General features: G+C 35.8%; 5 protein-coding genes across 7 annotated transcripts; 1 reads left to right on the top strand and 4 right to left on the bottom strand.

Annotated features, from left to right (window-relative positions):
• Positions 1-5,596: 5,596 nt before the first annotated feature.
• Positions 5,597-9,153, bottom strand: LOC9329120 (phosphatidylinositol/phosphatidylcholine transfer protein SFH4). Of its 2 annotated transcripts, XM_021011671.1 has the most exons (14): positions 8,875-9,151; positions 8,456-8,756; positions 8,241-8,340; positions 7,886-8,152; positions 7,722-7,799; positions 7,537-7,638; positions 7,401-7,450; positions 7,214-7,313; positions 7,050-7,142; positions 6,854-6,967; positions 6,643-6,763; positions 6,147-6,538; positions 5,976-6,050; positions 5,597-5,897 (listed from the first exon to the last, which is right to left on the bottom strand). In XM_021011671.1, exons 1-14 carry the CDS (start codon positions 8,906-8,908, stop codon positions 5,877-5,879), a joined length of 1,848 nt encoding a protein of 615 aa, XP_020867330.1. In that variant the 5' UTR covers positions 8,909-9,151; the 3' UTR covers positions 5,597-5,876. The 2 variants fall into 2 exon arrangements, with proteins under 2 accessions (XP_020867330.1, XP_020867331.1); XM_021011672.1 differs by lacking the exons at positions 5,597-5,897; positions 5,976-6,050 and having other exon boundaries at positions 6,506-6,538; positions 6,643-6,714; positions 8,875-9,153.
• Positions 9,154-9,385: 232 nt separating this feature from the next.
• LOC9329121 (bifunctional nuclease 2) lies at positions 9,386-12,229 on the bottom strand. The gene is made up of 11 exons (XM_021011673.1): positions 11,890-12,229; positions 11,289-11,584; positions 11,023-11,193; positions 10,873-10,922; positions 10,717-10,773; positions 10,554-10,619; positions 10,382-10,456; positions 10,145-10,263; positions 9,967-10,058; positions 9,770-9,834; positions 9,386-9,681 (listed from the first exon to the last, which is right to left on the bottom strand). The coding sequence occupies exons 2-10, from the start codon at positions 11,575-11,577 to the stop codon at positions 9,773-9,775; spliced, it is 981 nt and encodes a 326-aa protein (XP_020867332.1). The 5' UTR covers positions 11,578-11,584; positions 11,890-12,229; the 3' UTR covers positions 9,386-9,681; positions 9,770-9,772.
• Positions 12,230-12,913: 684 nt separating this feature from the next.
• LOC9329122 (chlorophyllase-1) lies at positions 12,914-14,332 on the bottom strand. The gene is made up of 2 exons (XM_021014509.1): positions 13,944-14,332; positions 12,914-13,767 (listed from the first exon to the last, which is right to left on the bottom strand). The coding sequence occupies exons 1-2, from the start codon at positions 14,211-14,213 to the stop codon at positions 13,063-13,065; spliced, it is 975 nt and encodes a 324-aa protein (XP_020870168.1). The 5' UTR covers positions 14,214-14,332; the 3' UTR covers positions 12,914-13,062.
• Positions 14,333-14,621: 289 nt separating this feature from the next.
• Positions 14,622-17,126, top strand: LOC9329123. Of its 2 annotated transcripts, XM_021014508.1 has the most exons (6): positions 14,622-14,824; positions 14,938-14,986; positions 15,101-15,524; positions 15,776-15,807; positions 15,890-16,840; positions 16,932-17,126. In XM_021014508.1, the coding sequence occupies exons 3-6, from the start codon at positions 15,182-15,184 to the stop codon at positions 16,950-16,952; spliced, it is 1,347 nt and encodes a 448-aa protein (XP_020870167.1). In that variant the 5' UTR covers positions 14,622-14,824; positions 14,938-14,986; positions 15,101-15,181; the 3' UTR covers positions 16,953-17,126. The 2 variants fall into 2 exon arrangements, with proteins under 2 accessions (XP_020870167.1, XP_020870166.1); XM_021014507.1 differs by lacking the exon at positions 14,938-14,986.
• LOC9326413 (protein YeeZ) lies at positions 17,000-18,998 on the bottom strand. The gene is made up of 8 exons (XM_002893015.2): positions 18,671-18,998; positions 18,470-18,562; positions 18,315-18,396; positions 18,148-18,226; positions 17,999-18,038; positions 17,781-17,915; positions 17,561-17,698; positions 17,000-17,475 (listed from the first exon to the last, which is right to left on the bottom strand). The coding sequence occupies exons 1-8, from the start codon at positions 18,895-18,897 to the stop codon at positions 17,208-17,210; spliced, it is 1,062 nt and encodes a 353-aa protein (XP_002893061.1). The 5' UTR covers positions 18,898-18,998; the 3' UTR covers positions 17,000-17,207.
• Between the last annotated feature and the right edge of the window lie 25 nt (positions 18,999-19,023).

Consider the following 19,023-nt stretch of genomic DNA (forward strand, 5'->3'; position numbering starts at 1 on the left):
TACAATTTTTCTCTATATGAACAACTAAGTTTAAACGGTATCCACACACAGTTAATAAGTTCAATCAGGTTGTTGAAAATTTGAGTAAATTGTAGTGAATTTAAGTTTTAATCCGTGCTAAACGTCATAAAGAAACTCATTTGTCAAAACCGGAAATAGTCTTTGGTTCGATGAAATTTATTAGCCAAGAATTCTATGAAAAAGGAAAAACTAAAATTAAAAATTAGGTACCATTATATGTCCAATAGTTAATCTCATGTAAGTCGAGTACGAAGATCAATTCTTATTAGCCACTGCTTATTTCATATGATTTCCGGATTCCATGAAGTATTTTAGATTTATCCTAGATTTCAATAATAAAAGTTGCAAAGAAAAAAAATCTACAGCAGAAAATAGTGGTACATAATTTTAAAAAGAGAAGCAAACAAGAAGCAATGGCATGCCTCATGGAAATGGGTTTCTTTTGTTTGGGTCCACTTAGACCATGTGCATTTGTGAGTTTTTCACTACAATTTTTAGTTACAAAATATGATCAAATAGTAAATAATATTATTTAACTATAAGAGTTTTTCAAAAAAAATTGAGAAAATCTCTCAAAGTTTTTCTTTTGCGAAACCTTCTCAACTTTTTTGAAAAACTTTTATAATAAAATATATATAATAAAATATGATGACAAATTTTCATTAAACATGCTTGATCTTAGAATAGTCTTACTAATAGTGGACTGAGTCTTTGTGTTTGTTGTACATATTAGAAGAAGATTATTTTTCATTTAGAGGTCGATGGTAAAAAACTCAAAACAATGAAAATTGTTGATAAGGAAAAACTGAATTGGATGAGGCCTTTAAAAATATAAATATATTATTATTATTTTAATGTGAAAATATACCACAAAATATGTCTTTCCACAAAGCAAAATGTTAACAAATGTGTTCTATTTAGCATTTCTTGGATATGTAAAACTTTTTTTCGTTAGGTCTACAAAATTAAAGACTTGGATATTATATACTGATCGATTACGGCAATGTATCCATTTTAGAATCATTTTTGACGGTTGACACTTATAAAAAGCTTGTTATATATATTTTAAGCTCTCGCCTTTTTTTAGTAACATAAACTTATTACGGAAACAATCAATACAAATCTTGGAATTTCGACTAACTATTGCAGGCATATATAATATATACAGTTATAACCTAAACAATTCTTGATTGATTCTAACCGATGAAGGATTAGTGTTAATTGATCAATATCTATTTACAGTAGGTAGTTTAACAGTAAATTTATTTATCAGCCAACTTCTATTTTAGGATTGTACGTTGTTAATATATAAGGCTTGTTATATATAAACACATATTTTCAGTAACATAATTAAGGAAGCGTATCCAAAACCAATTTTCTGAAATTTCGACTAATCGTAAATAGACAAACTATAATATACAACTTTACAAGTACTTTATCGATTCTAATTACTGATGTGTCAAAGGATTTGTCGTAATCGACTGCGTGCTGATATCTAAACGTTTATATTGTACGTGTTAGTTTCTAGCTCTCTAATTTGGTTTTGTCTTCTCAAGTTTTTAAGGTAGGCAAGAATATCAGATTAGGTCTCTTGTACGTTTGTATTTTCTGAGCAGCAATATGGTATTAGGGCATAATGTCCCACATCGGAAGTTGTAAGGGATCCTAAGTAATATATAAGGGATATAGGTCACTCCACTCATTGCCAATTGGTTTTGAGTTGGAAACCCATATTCTAATGTGGTATCAGAGCCCGATCCACACATGTCCAACCCGATCCGACCCAAAGATAGTCCAATCATCGACAAGGCCCAAAATTGATACCGTCGATCTAAGCCCGAACATTCCGAGATTAATGGCCAAAGAGTCATCATCTCGAGGGGGCATATTAGGACATAATGTCCCACATCGGAAGTTGGAAGGGATCCTAAGTAATATATAAAGGATATGGGTCACTCCACTCATTGCCAATTGGTTTTGAGTTGGAAGCCCATATTCTAATATATGGTCCCAGTATATTAATCGACAAATAAAAAATGAAATTAAACGAATACACAGTTAGATTTTATGCCATTGACATTTATCATTTTTAATATTAAACGAATAGTAATTTATGAATAAAAAACTATAAATACCTTCATTTATGTATTTATATTTCTATACGTATATGAAATTTTAGATATTATAAATTAATTTATTGTTTTGTAAATAATTGTAGGGTTTAATAATGTCAACACATAAGAGTTTCCGACCGACTTTTGAAAGAATCGGCGTGATAAACACAAGACAGAGGCCCCGACGACTCAATAGTTTTAGAAAAATACGAGATCAAGGCATATATTATAAAGTGTCAATCTAAAGAAAAATTAGACCGAATAAGATCCGAGTTAATATTTTGAAAAACTTTTTTACGCTTGGACCACGGCATATGGTTCGTTGAACATTTTATTTCAAATTATATTCGAATTATTATATCTGAAGAAAATGAGAACACATTATTTTGTCACGTTTTTTTTTTTTTTGTGGCCTATGGTATTGGTATAAAAGTATCTAACAACGAATTTAAAAAGTAAATCGAAACTAAAAGGAATATTCAATCTATTAACTATCTTCAATTTATTTCTTGCAAGCCATGCAATTATCTGACTCTAGATAGGCAATGCTTTTTCATTTTCATTAGTATACTATTAATATGTAAAAGAAACCAAGGAATTGTCGTGAACCACGTGGCCTTTGCTGCCAAGTAATTTTCGGACGCGAATAGATTGCCAAATGAAGTAGTAATATCACGTGAACATTCTGCTTCACGTTCTGACGATGAGCCTCTTTTCTCTTTTTATTTTGGATTATTATCTGACTATATAAGACTTAATTTTAGACTTAAATATTTCTAAAATAATTAATTATAGACACTACTTAATTATTTCTAAATATTAGAATGTGACACAAATCTATCTTTTAATTATAGCTAATGGAGAAAGAGAAGACTCAAGTCCAGCTAGCTACTGTTTGTCTACCTGTTTGGTGAGTTCAGACTTCAGAGAAAGAAAAAAAGAACTACGGGCCAATTTGCTGAATAACCAAAATTCATAATGAAATAAAGAATATAGCATCATAATTCCATAAATTAAGAAAGTAACTGAAAGGCCTTGTGAAATTACCAAAATGTCTGAAAACATAGGGAGAATAACGTATAGCGAGAGAAATAATATTGGCTGGAGAGAGATATTCATAAGTACCTCTGTCTCTTTCTTTTTTCTAGAAAATGATTTCCCCAAGTAATTTTGTTTGTAACATTAACTCAAAGTAATGTTGAATTAAAACTTGTAACAAAAAAAAAAAACTTGATATTTTTCTGCATACAACAAGATTTGAATTTTAAAAAACAGATAAGTGTTTCTTTAAACAGTAAATAGTATCAACAATAACTAAGAAACTATTCTATATAGACATCTATATTAAAATAATAAATGTGTTCCTCTATTAAATTGTTATTTTAACCAACTAAATTTTAGATTATTAATAAACTAAAGCTCTAAAACTTATGTTTTTACAATTTCTTTGAAAGAGTAAATATGTTAATTTTTTTTTAGAAATTAGTGTTAAATATACGCCGAATATGAGTTATACTTAAGAGATATTATATAGAGAATTCAAATGATCAATTAAACGCAAGCCAAATTATAGGAAATTCAAACTGCTGAGTCAAACGCACGTAAATCTAACAAAAGCTATACCCTAAGGGATTCAACTAAGAAAACCCAAATAGTCAACTTAAATGCATGCTAAAGAAAAAATACTATACTCTAAGAAATAAATATAACACTTAAAACCGTTCTAAATTATTGACTATTAAAATGTAGAATAAAATAATTTATTTTTTATATAGAATGGCGAATCTTTTTATATAATTGTGTGAGAATATTTAAAATCTCACTAATTTTTCTTGTCATTATTTGTAACTTTCTATAACCGACTCGAGTAATTACTTATAATCTATACACTAATATTTCAATAGTTCTATTTGAAAACAGTAATATACTATGGCAGCTAATATTTCGACAAATAAAAAATTTACAATAGAATTTTGCTTCCTTTTTTAATATTAATTACTAGTTTTAAAAGAAAAATGAATACAAGAGAGAGTTATGAATTGGTCTGTTTTTTTTTTTATAATTAACTGATGTAATTAAGAGGAAAGGAGACGTTAGGGAAGATGAGGAAGATAAATGATATAGACAAAAGAAGCTGACATAGTGACATGGTAGCAAATGACAAAATGGTATATATTATAGGTTACACACAAAATATCATAGCCATAAGCGTTATATGGTTACTTGATGAATTATGAAATTTTTGTTGGTTATTCACTGCAATTTCTTAAGAACTATCGAAGACAAGGAAAAAAAAAAAAAAATTCTGGTATGATAATACACACGTAGCACAGTGCTCTAATTTTTTCATGATTGTACAACGATTTTCTATAAATCATAGATATTTCAATTGTAATATATTAAAAAATGATTCGACTACATACGTTAGGTATAGTTGATACTAAAGCTAAAATTCAAAAGTTTATACTAAATTTAGTAATACTAGGTAAGTTACCGTCTATGATACTGAATTTTAGTGTTTACATATAATTGTGATATCATTTTTGTATGCAATGTACTTTACGTTTAGTAAAATAATCTTTTTTTTTCTTTCTCTAATCATGCACTAAAGTTCAGTCCTTTTCTTTCTCTAGTTCTATCTAATCTTTATTCTTCAAAAATTATATCTCGTTAAAAATTAATAGAAGAGTATAGACTGTAAGTACGTGGAATAAGTGACAAAACTAAATTTGATATGATATTAAAAAATTTAAACTATTGTTTACTGACGTGTTTGATTTTAATCGGATGATGATAAAGTGAATTTGTCTACATGTTAATATCACAATTTTCCCTTTTGTATAATTTGGTTGAGTTCTAAACCTTATAGTCAAAACCTCTTAATCACGAACCAAATTACTTGCATAAAACAAAACATCTTTTGATTTGAAAATTTTGTGGATACAAATGTCATTATGTCAAATGTGTCTCTCTTTAAAACCCTTCTACATATTTTTATTGTGGTTGAAAAAGACGTTCGCTATCATATTCGTTAAGTCTGGTTTAAATTTTTATAGACCTACTTAAATTTGATAGAGTTGTTAAAACCAAATAAATAATTGATAAGAGACTTACCATGATGTCCTTAATGGTAATATTGTTTTGTCAAATCATATTGTACCATTTAAAGATTCGATTCACATTTTCACTAAAGTTGGTTGAGCCTAATTCAATGTTTGCAACACATAGTAAAAGGATAACGATATTTTGTGGCATTTTTAATACATGAATCCTCATTTTTAGAGAAGATTGTATCACAAGGACAAGTAAAAGGGTGGAGAGACCGTACTTGGAATTGTGACGAGTCCTTTGTTTGGTCATATAAACAAGTGGATGGTCGACGAGTCCCCTTTCCTCTTAACATATAAACATCTTTTTATATATCTATATCTTACATCAAACTATACATTATACAATTCATGTCACAACTCAGATTTGATATTTTTGTCATTCCTTTTTCTTTTTATTTTTGAACCTTACAATACAGAATCCAATGTCACAAGCAGCAATTATTCACACAATCCAATAGTATTAAGCAAATTCAACAAGAAAGAGATGAAATTGAAATCTCATTGCAAGTTTTTTCTTATATTTTATATACATTATTAGGTATCAACAGAGATATTTGCTTTCAGACCTAGCTGTGTTAATCTCATCCCTGAACAAGCACTATTTGCTAATTACCTCCCAAGCTCGAGTTCTTCACCAACAGAACTTCTTTCTCTGCATCATATTCCCAACCATTAATACATAGATACCGACTTAGAAGGGCAGCGAAACTAGCTAGAAAAGGAGACTAACCCGGTACTTAGCTTCCTCTTGCCGGTCTATGTAACCCAAAAGTTCTTCTTGCCTCATTAAAGCCTCATGTAATGCCTGCTCATCAACACAAATATTCGGTTATTACAAGGTTCATAATGACTCATTATCAGCATCATTCAGGGTTTAGAATCAGATCATAGATTTATATACCTTTTTCGTGGTGATGAGCTCTGCTTCTAGTGCATCCACACGATATACAGCAGCATTCAGCAACTCCTCTTTCTCTTGAGGCATCTCAGATTTCCTTAAGTGAAGAGTTTCTATCTGTTTCTCAAGATCGCCAAGTCTGCTTAAAACAGAGGAAATGATAACTCTTTCAGTGATTGTTGAACGAGAAGGCGAAGGAGGACGAGATTCCCTTGCTACTCGTTCATCACACAGCTCGGCTCTAGCGCTTGAAGAATGCAACTGTGAGAATTCCTTAGTCTGTGGCAGAGCCAGAGACGCGAGGAGTGTGGAAAAGTTTATGAAGAACGCAGTTAGAAACTTCCATATGTGACTAACTGATCCTATTTTTCCCAAACTTGATGAATATTGGGGACCTGCAACGCATCCCATTATATTACTACATGCTATTTTAGGTCTGCAACCTTAAAGTATGCTTTACAATTGTATAAATGTCCGATTTTCGCAAGTCTTATCTTACCTTCAGAAGCATTTGACATCTCTTGGGGTCGCCAAGCAACATCCACAACTTTGTCCACCATAGGTACACACTCTTCATATTCAGATAAAACAGTAGGACTTCTGCTACCATTGGCCTTGATCTAAAATAAGTATAATAGCATATCAAGTCCTGTATAAGAACTAAAAACTTCTATGTTTTCTATGTCACTTTTGTACATGAGAACACTTACATTTTCAGAAACAGGAGTCAACTTGGGTACATGATTGTTCATATTTGTTTTCGGTGAAGCCATCTCTTCCAATTCAGACCCTGACTCTGCTGTTGATGTGTCACTAACTTTCAACTGAGCCAAGAGAGGATACCATTACAGTGATAAAAAATCACCAAAAAAAGAAACTTATGTTCCAACCACCAAAAAAGCTTACCGAATAAGTTTGCTTATCCGATGAGGATATCTGGAAATCACTGCTTAGGAAAGCACCAGCATGCCTACAGAACGCCCCACCACTGCGGCCCATCTGCATGAAGACTGAGAAATCATCAGTATAACAGAAACATAACGAACAATATGAAGACACAAACACTCCACCTTTAGTATCTCAGGGTCTTTCCAGGGCCCTTTATCAGATCTCATACAACCTCCCTGATCTGCACAAGTGCAAGTACCACCAAGAAAATCTGGCAGTTGGCTGAACAAGTTCCAAATATGGTCAGAATTATTATTATATTCTGGAGATATGATAAGAAACAAAACAGTTAAGACTCAGAACTCCTACCTTGCATCTATCACCTCAAGTAGTTTGTTCTGGTACTTGTTGCCAAGGACCTATTCAGATCAAATTGATATAACTAAGTTTTCTACAGTAAAAAGTGTAAAGTGGATACATAGAAGAGAAACCACGGTTAAGTTACATGTATTTTGGAGACAGTCTTTGGATCAAGAAACGATTTCACAGTGCCCCAAAGTAGTTTAAAACCAGAGCCGGCATTGATGATAAACATACGGTGAAGTGTCTGCGCATAGGTCATATCACATGTTATTAAACTGTGCTCAAAAACAGGTTTGGGTTATAAAATCAATGGCAGCCAACAAATACCTCAGGGTAGTTATCACTATCAATCTTTTGCAACTGGATTATAAGATCCCGAGCAGTTTTAGTGAAATTTTTTAAGCCCTGCAAATATATATTAAGACGATTAGCCTAAGGAAACCGCACAAGAAAAAAGTTCCATAATTTGATATTTAAAATGTGACATGTACCAGGCCTTGGACATCTAGGATTGTTGTACTGGAGTCAATGTGTCTCTTAGCAGCAATGCAGCAAGCAGGGAACTTGACAGTAATAGTTTTCTCAAACTCCTTAACATGATATCTCAAATATCTTTCCAATGTAGTGACTTGCATGAGTTTGCTTGCGTCGACTTTTCCTAATCTTTCGATGTAAACAGGTCTCCCTTCCTTATCAACACCATGATATCCCTGCGGATAATACTTGAGAACTTGTTCCAATTCAGGAAACTCAAAGTCCTGGAGTGGAGAAATCAGTCAGTAACTCTCTAAGGCCGTTGTAACAAAAAAACTTTTGCACAACATACGAAAGTAACTAACTTTATACCTCCAAGATGGTGTCTGTGCCGAAGTCCCTTCTCCAATGGATCATATTAGTCCACATTAACTTTGCTTTTCCAAGATCAAATTTCCTAGCGAACAGGAATCTGCAGAAAGAAGAATTGTCATGAAGCAAACAATGATCTCTCTACTTAAACACAGCATGTGATGAAACATATATGAATGATCTCAACTTAAGACATGGAATATGTAAAAATTGACCTCAACATGATGTGATAATCATCAAGGTTTGGTGGGAGCAAATGATCAGAGATGAGAGATTGTCGGAATTGAGAGACATATCGTAATTCTTCAGCATCATGTATGTCTTCAAAGGTAAGCGAGAGAGTTCGGTCAATGCTTCTCGTCCTACTGCTGCTCCCTTTCCTCTTCAGGGAATGTCTGAATTTGGTTTTGGATGATTTCTTCCTGAAAATACCACCAACTCTAGTTTTCTTATCATCATCCTCTGAAACTTCGAAATCTGACTTCTTTTCTCTTCTCTCACCATTGTTGGAGAAACCTAAGAGAAAGACAACCATAACTAAATAGTCAAAACCCATCAAAAATCATATAAAATTAACCTAGTTTAGAGAAGTAACTGTAAAACCCTGGAGAAATAGCCAAAATCGGGGACTTACATGGACTTGTGAATCGTTCAAGAGGACCCGACATTGAGAAGAATCAATCGAACTTGATACTCCAAAAAAAAAAAATCGAAACTTTAGAAAAATCTGAAAATTTTCGAAATTGAAGGATCAAAAGGGGTTGATGAAGAAGTAACTGTGAGGGGTTTTATTAAATTCTTTTTCGTTATGCGAACGTGAAAATAATTGTTTGCTACTAATTTTCACGGCGGCCGGAAAATCAGAGCCATAAATGTTGAAGATTCGATCTTTTTTTCTGCCTCTTCGTTTTTTTGGTTACTTATTATTATTATTGCCATCAAGACACGTGGCGATAAGTTGCTCGATCATCATCATGTGAACGCTCTTGGCGGGAACTCGCTTCCAGTTATTACGTCCCACGTTAATTCGGTTGCTTCTAGTTCAGAGACGATTAGGAGTTTTTTTTTTCTCTTCTAAAACTTTCTAATGAATTATACAGTATAGTTTATTTATTTATATATGTCAATAATGTGGCAAAGACAAATGACAAAAACTAAAAGCATATTTAATTAGAGAAGGCTTAGGCTTACCATACATTACAGAAGATTAATGTATATTGTACACATCACATCACATCACATCACGATCACGCTACAATTACATAACATTTTTTTTATTTTGTCCGTTTCTTGAGAATCAACTACGTGCACAAGTGTAGATAGAGAAAAGTATCATATACTAGAGAGATATTTTTCTTTTGCAAGTGCGTCATGATTACAGCTTCGGCAAATGGTAATTGGCTTCTTTATTATTTACATAAATTATGTATCTGTCTGCGAGCTGCATTAAGAATAACAGAGCAAAAATTACTAATTTTGTTCATGTGTAAAAAAACTACTGGATTAGCCTTTTTTTTTTGTAACTATACCTGTCATGTGTATTTCCTTAATTTGCGTTTTGCCTGAAACTGGCCAAGCTTGTCTCTCCACTCAGCTGCAAAAGCAAAATCATGGAGAAACCAAACAAGATCTTTGATTCTTGACACAAGAACATAAGAAACCCAGAAACTTGCTCATACCATTATTGTCAATGAAAACTAAATAGGGAGTGTGAGACTAAGCTTACCGGCTTCATCATACCGTTCTTCATCAACAGCTTGCATCATGTTCCTTAATAGATCGAATTCTTTTGTATCAAAACAAGGCTGACCGTTTGGCCTACACAAGGAAAACAATGTTTTTAAGTTTTATATTGTCTAATTCACAAGCAAAGGATCTTAGATGACTAAATTCACTAGTATTACCGATCTAGTTCAGTAAACAATAAACCATCTGAAGCAGGTGTTTGCTTTGATAGCTTTCCAGAATCGATGACTCTCATTCCATCACTATAAGCTAGATACTTGTTGACTTGGATAGGTACCTAAAGAGTGAGGATTATAACCATATTCGGTTAGGAAGATCTCATGGAAAGGCCTGTGTGATTGTTCCCCTTCAAAAGAAAGTTGGAAAACATGGTAATGGTAATATAACTATTATACCTTGCATCTAACAGCTATGTTAATTGCATCTGAAGGACGAAGATCAAAGCTAACGCACTCCAACTTATTACCCACCTGCAATCCCATTCAGAGCAGCCTTAGTAGAAGAAAGGGATTCTCATTCTTAAGACAACAATCGAAAAAATGAATGGAAGATGCATTCTAGCCAAACCTTTGAAAGGTATAATTCTGCGAAATATGCCTCGTGAACTCTTGTGGTAACTCTAACAAGTCTAACCTGTAGAGAAAAAAGTTGGTAACGTTACTCACATAAGAATTTGTATTGCTAAAGTGAAAATAACAGGATAGGAAAAGAGAGGAACCGTAAGACGTACCTCATAACCCATTTTGTCTACCATCTCCTTCACCACTTGATACATAGTGGGTCTTGCCTACAAGCAGTAACCAAAAAAAATCCATAAAACCCTCTCTTCACAACTCTTGACTGATTTTCAAACAGAAGCATAACGCAAAGAATAACAGAAGCCTACTATTTGAACATTTGTTATTGCTGCCATAAGTAACACACTAGGCATCTCCACTGCAATAAACCGGAAAACCAGAGAAAGGAGATTCAAAACACCAGGAAAATGGAAAATTTCAACACAAAAAACAAAAGAATGAGTTTTGATATCACATACAGACGATAATAGGAAGAAGAAGACCAGTTCCATCTTCCATTTTCAGCACAATTGCAGAATGTGGAGCATAATTTGGAAGATTCCCTCCTTGAGGATTATTGTGGACACATCTAAGTTGCCTCCCATCCTTCATCTTCACCATGAAACCATCTGGTCCACTCTTTACCTCAACTTATATACAAAAACACGGAGAACACGTCGATGGTCAGAATCAACATACACGAAGAAGAAGAGAGACAACTCATGGTATAATTCACCAAAATTACCAGCTTCCAATACACTAGACTTGACATAATCCTCATCGTTCTCGTTGAAATTCTCTGCTGTGCTTCCGGTACCATCAGAATGCGAGCTGAAAAGACATTGTATACTCTTAGACCTCCGACGAAGATTCACTGTAGCAACCTGAGACTTGACATTTCTGGTCTGATTACCCCAGAATTGGTTTCTGAGACTCCTAGTTTTCGAAACAGAGCAGTTGACAAGTGAAGCAGAGACACCCAGTTGTCTAGGACGAACACTAGGGCAAACAATCGGTGCTTGAAGCGACCTCATCTTCAATCTTTTGATGCAGAACCCAGAAACATTCAAGTGTCAAAATGAAAACTTTTAGTGCCTAACATCACCACCATCTCCAAACCTTAACTCGATTCACAAAATCACAAACGAATTTCCAAAAATACAACTAGTTTACTTGCAAGAGAAATCACTGATCACCACACAAATACAATGATCGGTGTATTCTTGATCAAAACAAGTGATAACTAAAATTTAGATCATCTAGTAGCTAGATTGACCACGTAATCACATAAAATCTGTTGAATCTCATAACTTGTAATCCAAATACACGAAATAGTGAAACTTTACCTAAAAATTTCGTAAGATTCGACTGGATAGATCAACAGAGGACTAAAGGAAGAATCCCACACAGACAGATCAACAAAGAGCAAACAAGAGAGAGAGAAAAAGAATCTGTGACTCTGTCAATTTTATCGACTCATGTTTGCTTCGATTGACGAATTTACCCTTTCACTAATATCTTGCACTTGATTAATTGTCGTAGCGAAGGATAAAATGAGAATTCAGTGTCTAGCCGTGATGACGTGAACCGTTTAACTCGTGGAAAACTGACAAGTCATCAAGTAACAGTCACCGAATAATTTAAGACTAATGGACGCCACGTGTACGGCGCTTGTGTCAGGGATGGTTATGGATAAGGTTGTTAATGTTTGGATGTGACATTAGTGGGATATGTGGGAAACTGTTTTATATAGATCACCAAGATGGGCCTAGGCCCATATAAACATCTATCGGACCAAGCTTTATAACTCGATCCTTTTCGGCTTATCTCAATTCCTTTCTTCGGCAGGTCAGCTGGTGGAACTCGAGAGTAACACAAGACGTGGAACTCGAGAGTAAAATGACCACCACACACACACGAGTCACGAGACTCACGACACACCTCTCGTATAAAGACAATCCAAGGACCATTTGCTGCCACTCTACAAAAAACCTTAATGTAGTTTTGTCTCCATTTTGCTGTGTCGTTGTCGTAGTACAGGCCCAAATTTTGTCGTTGTTGACTTGTTTTAGCGCGAGTTGGATTTCTCGTTAATTGTTGTGCAAATTTTTTCTTTCTCCTTACTAAATTACAAATACCATTATCTTTAGAATACAACAATATGAGAAAGTTTGAATAAGGATACGTTACAAAGATATAAAGTTTGTCACGGCATTAAACCAAATTACATGAATCATTGCAAAGATTGGTCACATTTCATAATATAATTGTATATAGCTATAGATATATTTAGATGTTTTGGGTTTTAGTATAAAAAGAAGCTGTAAAATTTTGAATAAACTTTTTTTTTTTAATTCTAGTTATAGATACTGTTGAATAATCCTTTTAATTGACATTTGAAATTTTGAGAGATTCTAATAAATGCACATGCAACTTAGGACATGAACAATAGCTTGGAGAAAACATTGAAAGGTTTATTAGATATTTATCAACCCTCTGATAAAGTACATCACACAAATCTAGACAAAGATGCCAGACGCTTCTTCCAACTCCGGCGAAGGATCAATCGTCGCTGGAGAAACGGAAGGATCCTTCACAATCAATCGAATCTCCGATTTTTCACCCCACAAACTATACTTAAGAAACGCAACCACAATCCCACCCACAAAACTCCTCATCTCAGACTTTTTTCTTTGCCCATTCTTACACATACAACCGGCCATAAACCCGACAAAACCGGGCAAATCATCGTCCAACATATCCATATGTCCGTAATCCGCAGCCACGAAATGGGCTTTCGTCGCCTTACACTCTTTGTAAAACTCCTCATGGTTTAAGTCCGTTGGTGCGCATGGTGGCATCACGTTGTTCCACTTTGGTCCGAGTCCGGTTCCCACGACTGCAACCGGTATGTCCAGATCGAACGATTCCGGTTTATACGTTAAGATATGCGGATCGGTTCTCATGAATTTGTTGGTTCCTGCAACTGGATCGATCCCTATTAGAGCCGAAAACGTAATGGATGGGTCTAATGTTGCGGCATGGCCTAACGCAACCGCAAACGCGGTTTTCCCACCGCGGCTGTGGCCCACGAGTGAGGTGTATTTGCCATTAGCATTTACCGAAGTTGGTAGGTGAGCTTTGAGGTTTTCCGATGCCCAGTTTATCACACTTCCAGCATCGTCCACTTCCACTTGCCCTCCCGGCGGCAATAATTTGCACAACTGTCATTCAAGTATATGATTAAACTTATAAGCCTTTCGAGATTATATACATATATATATATATATATATCTTCACGTAAGAATCCATCTCAATTAATAATATACATATGTTCTGTTTTTTTTTTTACATGTTAAATGCTTTCTTTTTAATTATTTTCTTATATAAAGTTATGTACCTGTGGGGCTACAAGAATGTAGCCATGAGAAGCGACGTGGTTAAGAACGTCAGAGTAGAAGTAGTTGCGAAGATAAAAGCCATGGAAGAATAAGACGACGGGATAAGTTCCGGCGACTGTTGGACAGGTGATTCTCACCGGCTTTGGCGGTGCTGCTGAATCATTTTCCAACGGTTCCACCGGTATTTCGGTTGTCGGAAGACTGCCTACCTCAAACGCTGCCGGAGTTGCCGCAGAGAAAAACGTTGGACTGTCCTCTATCGTCGCCATTTGTATTAAACAGAAAAAAGAGTTATGTGTTAAAGATTTATGTATGAATCTTTCGAGCTTTAGCTAGTTGTTTCTATTTATAGGGGGAGAATGTGGATTTTTCTTATCCGATCCATTCTAATTCTGTGGTTCTCGACTTCTCGTAGTTATAAAAATTTGAATTAAACACATTTGTAAATGATAAATGCATGGGCTGCGAAAACAAAAGAGCACGTGTTGATTGATTCCAATAGTTACAAGTTAGTTATACAATTATTCTAGTCTAAACATACATACATGTGTTGCATTAGGAAATTTCATTCTGTTGTTAACAAACAAAGAAATATTGTTATGTTTGTTCAAAAAAACATATTGTTGTGTAATTTTTGTAAAAAAAAGTAGAAAAAAACAGTTGACAACAACAGAAAACATAAAAAAAAAAAAGGAGAGAGGAAGGGTGACGTGGCACAATTCTCCTGTGACGCACCCAACCTCCATCTCTCTCTCTCAGATCGACGGAGATCGCCGATCTCCGTCGAGTAATTGAAATCGCTCTCAGCCGTTGAATTCGAATTCCGCCGTATCTTCATATACCTCGTTTCAATCCTGCGGAACCCTAGTTGCTCTTCTTGGTGAGTCCCTTGTTTCTGCCTTCGTTGCTTGATTTTGTCTCCAGTTTTTACAGGATTTTGGAATCATCTGTTAATTTGCTTCTTTTCCGTTCCATTGCTGATTTCTGCGGTAGATATCGAGGCCTCTGCCTTCAGAAAGAACGTCAGAGATACTTTCAGAGTGTAATTTTTATTCATTTATGTCTTGCCTAGAGGTTTTTGTAGCACCTCCATGTCTACTATAATGTCTCTGATTCGAACTTCACATTCTGTTTGTTTATATGATCTTCTTTGCAGAACTGTGATTGCTACTGTGATACGTTCTTCAATGGTAGATTAGGAAGCACCACTAGATTACAATAGCTTTCTTTAAGGATTATGGGGTCTGTTTGCTGTGTGGCTGCAAAGGATAGAAATCTTCCTAGTGGTCCTGCAAGTGGAGCTATTCATAATCCAGTGTGCTCACCACCATGGAGTTTTCGACGGGACAACAGGAGGCGTGTAGCTGATGAGATTAAACATTCATCTAATCATAATTCTTATGTCGGGAACAGAGGAATTAGTATGGATAAGTTGTCGTTAGGGTTGGAGAGAGGGCCTCCATCTGAAAGGGATTTAGCTAGTCATGCTTCTCAGAAACCTGCAGACTCAGAGATGGGCACAGCTTCGATGATTACGGCTCCTTTAACTGGCAAAAGTTTGACAATTCAATCTCCTTCAGGTAAGTTAGTTCAAACACTTCTTTTGGAGTTTTTAGAAAAATGTAGGACTTTCAGTTTCTTTCCAGTCTACTCATTGCAGTCAAAGGGGTAACAACATTTATTTTGTAGCATTAGAACATAATGACAGGAAAATCTGTTAGGTCGAGAGACATTTCATCTTTTGGTAGATATATCATTTCACCTTTTTTTTTTCTATATTGTAATGAATGATTCTTTTGCTGTCTCTCATCTTTCTATTTTCTCTGGGCAGATGTATCCTTGACAAGTCCTGTTCATGTTGAGGTGAGATAGTTTATATACTCCAACCATAGTCTCTTTTCTTCCCTTTAGAGTCTCTTAACCCTCTCGGCTTTTAATTCTTCAGGTGAAGAATACAGTTCGCTCACCAGATATTGTTTCATCAGTTTTACCAAATCCTTCAAGTTCCACCTCGGTCTCTGATCTTCCATCAGGTCACACACATTCGCTTCCTCCCAGATCAACTCCAACTAGACGTGCTCGAGGTTCACCTGGGCAACAGTTGTTTAGGCAGGTTTCTGATAGTCAAATTTTGGGACTGAAATCTCCCAATAATTACTCAACATTTGAAGGAAGGTCGTCCTTTGTGCTTTCTACCTGTAGTAACGACACTGCCACTGGGTCCCATAATGCTTCTTCTGAAGGTGGCTGGTCCATGAACGCCTTTTGTGAGCTCGTGGCTCAATCTCAAATGGAGAGATGGTCGTTTGAGAGTGAGCACTTAGGTTCTGGAATACGAAGATTAAGTGGGTGTAGTAGTAGCAGATTCTCATGCTCCCCTTCTGTAGATCAGCAGACTTGTGGGAATTGCTCAAAGCTTTTAACTGAGAGGTCTTCAATTGCCAGGTTTGACCTTCCAATTTCTGCTGTTCTAGCGTGTGGCCATGTTTACCATGCGGAATGCTTAGAGACAATGACAAGTGAGACAGAGAAGTATGATCCTACATGTCCCATATGCGCAGAGACGCAAGTTACTAAATTATCGAGGAAAGCTCTAAAGGCGGAGCAAGAATTGAAGGCAACGAGTTACAAAAGATGTAAGGACCGTGTGGTAGATAGTTGTGTCCGCAGTGAATGTGAGGATCTTGTGTTCCAGAAACTAGGGAAGCGAGAAGGAAAAGGTCTGAAGATAGATCCTAGTTCGAGTACCAAAGGCTCCACGTCTAAGTCTTTTATGAAATGGCACTTCGGTTCCGTCAGCGCCAAGTGGAGTAAAGTCAGGGATTCTACCTCGAAGAAGAGCTTTTGGCCCAGACATAGTAATAAAAGATTAAGTCATACTTCGTCAAGCGTTGAGGTAAAAGATCCAAACGAGACTCAATATTTTCACTTTCTCTGGGCCAAAGTTAAGTTCCTCAATTGCTAACACGTCTTTTACCGCATTTCAGGGCCTTAATCAGACAACATGACATCATCTCATCCATAAAAGAGAACTGGCTTTGGATTAGAGAGAAGCTGCCTTTAACATTTTGTATCCCTCTTCTTTTATTCATGTTTCATTGTCACATGGGACAACGGTGTGTATACCAATGAAACAAAATTTGTCATTTTGGAGAATGCAGAAGAAAAAAAGATAAGCTAAATCTGTCTTTGCTAAGAGTCCCTAAGTCTCCAAAGGAAACGTGAGATAGATTTAGCTCAGTGAATTGAGTCCTGTGCTGTGTTCAAAAAGGGTTGTCCATGTTCTCGACTATGCTTTGCAATCCTGACTTGTATGAAGGATATATCAATTTCACTCCTAGTTTATTCTTCATGTGTTCGTTGCGGACTCGTTTTTCGCCTCTCAATGAACTCTCCTCCCGAGATTCATACAGAAATGGAAATGGTTTTGTGTTGATAATCTCTGGCCAACGTTTCGCGATCAACTCCAAGGCATATTCAAACACCTCTTCTCTTGGTGCCGGATCATCATCAACAACATTGTAGATTTCCCTGCCAAAATAGTCGATTTATCTGTATCAAAAGAATGATCATATTTGATCTCACAAACTGGAAACGAAGTGGGATATATACATACCCTGATGATGGCTTTTCAGTGGAAGCTTGGAGAACTTGGCATATATCTTCAACATGAACTCTGGACGTGAATTTACGGGACGCTCTTCTCTTTTGACCTTCAGACAAACGCTCCTGCTTTAACAAGGTATCAATAGCACTGCAGAAAGAAACATTCCTTCTGAGAATCAGTTTTAAAGCCTGTTTAAGCACTACATGCACAAGCAGAAGCTGTAAACAACCTTCGACCAGGTCCATAGATACCTCCAAGTCGAAGTATTTGAGTCGAAACCCCAAGATCACGACCCAAGCTTAACCATCCTTCCTCTGCAGCTAATCTCACTTTGGCTGACTGAGTTTTAGGATTTGGGGGATGACTGCAATATGATGAAACGACCTTATCATCACCATCTTATCAATCATGACCAAAAGAGATGAAATTTGGAAGAAATAAACTTACTTTTCATCGACCCACGCACCACCACAATCTCCATACACACCTGCAAGCATCAGAGAGATTGACAAGAAGAAGAAAAGTATTGCAAGTTCATGTCTACTGTGAAAGGAAAAGCATTGATGTAGTGAGGAAAGTTAAAAGGAGAAAAATACTTGTTGATGAAAGATAACAAAGCCATCGAAGGTTTCCACTCGAAAGCTTGCCTCTGAGAAGTTCCACATTCCGCAACATCTTTCGGAAATCATCAAAAGATAAGGTTATGTCAGCTATTATACAGAGTGTTATCAAATAAGAAACCACATGAAAGAAGAAAGCAAACCGGATCACCAATGTCTGCTAAAGGTGGAATGGAAATAAGCAGGTGAGTGTAATCTTTCACTGAATCTAGCAGCAAGCTCCATCTGATAAGAGAAGAAAAACAAAAGAGTTTTAAGACTCAGATTTAGAGATTACCATCATGATTGAAACACTTACTCAGGTGAGTCTGCAGAAAATGGATGAAGATTGATTCCTCTCTTTTCCCATTCTTTCTTCTTCGGATCACTCCTGCAAGTCCCTGAAACCACCCTATACCCCTAAAATTGTTAATACCTAGCTGAGACTAAGATCACATTGATTATGAGGCGCAGACTCATTTCCACTATATTTTATCGGAGAGAATGTGAGATATCAAACCAGTTTGCTTCTTTGAGCTGTTGCGCAAAAAATCCTCCGACGAATCCCATCCCGAGAATGAACATCCGGTTTCGTGATTCTGAATCTGGTGCAACGGATTGAGAATCGCCGATGGCTGACAATGGCCGGAAAAAGTTGATTCTCCTGCGATTTATAAAATCAAGTGGTGTAGGAGAAAAACGGAGAAGAATCTCCGGCGACAAATTTGGTAACTGAAAAACCGCCATTGAAATCGGAGGACTGAGATAGTCCAAGGTCTTTCGTACTTCCAACGCTGATTCATAGTCACAAAGAAACTACTGCCGTTTTGTTTCCAAAATCTAGCACTGCATGCCGTTTCTATAATCCAGTGG

The sequence above is a fragment of the Arabidopsis lyrata genome (genome assembly GCF_000004255.2).
Source record: "Arabidopsis lyrata subsp. lyrata unplaced genomic scaffold ARALYscaffold_1, whole genome shotgun sequence".
Lineage (NCBI taxonomy): Eukaryota > Viridiplantae > Streptophyta > Magnoliopsida > Brassicales > Brassicaceae > Arabidopsis > Arabidopsis lyrata.

Excerpts from the sequence above, each read along its gene's own strand:
- LOC9329123 (XM_021014508.1), top strand. The coding sequence starts at position 15,182 with ATGGGGTCTGTTTGCTGTGTGGCTGCAAAGGATAGAAATCTTCCTAGT. Across the intron at positions 15,808-15,889 it reads CAAGTCCTGTTCATGTTGAG|GTGAAGAATACAGTTCGCTC; the intron begins GTGAGATAGTTT and ends TTAATTCTTCAG. Across the intron at positions 16,841-16,931 it reads ATACTTCGTCAAGCGTTGAG|GGCCTTAATCAGACAACATG; the intron begins GTAAAAGATCCA and ends ACCGCATTTCAG.
- LOC9329122 (XM_021014509.1), bottom strand. The coding sequence starts at position 14,213 with ATGGCGACGATAGAGGACAGTCCAACGTTTTTCTCTGCGGCAACTCCG. Across the intron at positions 13,768-13,943 it reads ACATTCTTGTAGCCCCACAG|TTGTGCAAATTATTGCCGCC; the intron begins GTACATAACTTT and ends CTTGAATGACAG.
- LOC9326413 (XM_002893015.2), bottom strand. The coding sequence starts at position 18,897 with ATGGCGGTTTTTCAGTTACCAAATTTGTCGCCGGAGATTCTTCTCCGT. Across the intron at positions 18,227-18,314 it reads TAGCAGACATTGGTGATCCG|ATGTTGCGGAATGTGGAACT; the intron begins GTTTGCTTTCTT and ends GATTTCCGAAAG. Across the intron at positions 17,916-17,998 it reads GGTGCGTGGGTCGATGAAAA|TCATCCCCCAAATCCTAAAA; the intron begins GTAAGTTTATTT and ends ATCATATTGCAG.
- LOC9329120 (XM_021011671.1), bottom strand. The coding sequence starts at position 8,908 with ATGTCGGGTCCTCTTGAACGATTCACAAGTCCAT. Across the intron at positions 7,451-7,536 it reads AGACTGTCTCCAAAATACAT|GTCCTTGGCAACAAGTACCA; the intron begins GTAACTTAACCG and ends TGATCTGAATAG. Across the intron at positions 5,898-5,975 it reads AAGAGGAAGCTAAGTACCGG|AGAAAGAAGTTCTGTTGGTG; the intron begins GTTAGTCTCCTT and ends AATATGATGCAG.
- LOC9329121 (XM_021011673.1), bottom strand. The coding sequence starts at position 11,577 with ATGAGGTCGCTTCAAGCACCGATTGTTTGCCCTAGTGTTCGTCCTAGA. Across the intron at positions 10,457-10,553 it reads CAGAATTATACCTTTCAAAG|GTGGGTAATAAGTTGGAGTG; the intron begins GTTTGGCTAGAA and ends ATGGGATTGCAG. Across the intron at positions 10,264-10,381 it reads ACATAGCTGTTAGATGCAAG|GTACCTATCCAAGTCAACAA; the intron begins GTATAATAGTTA and ends CTCACTCTTTAG.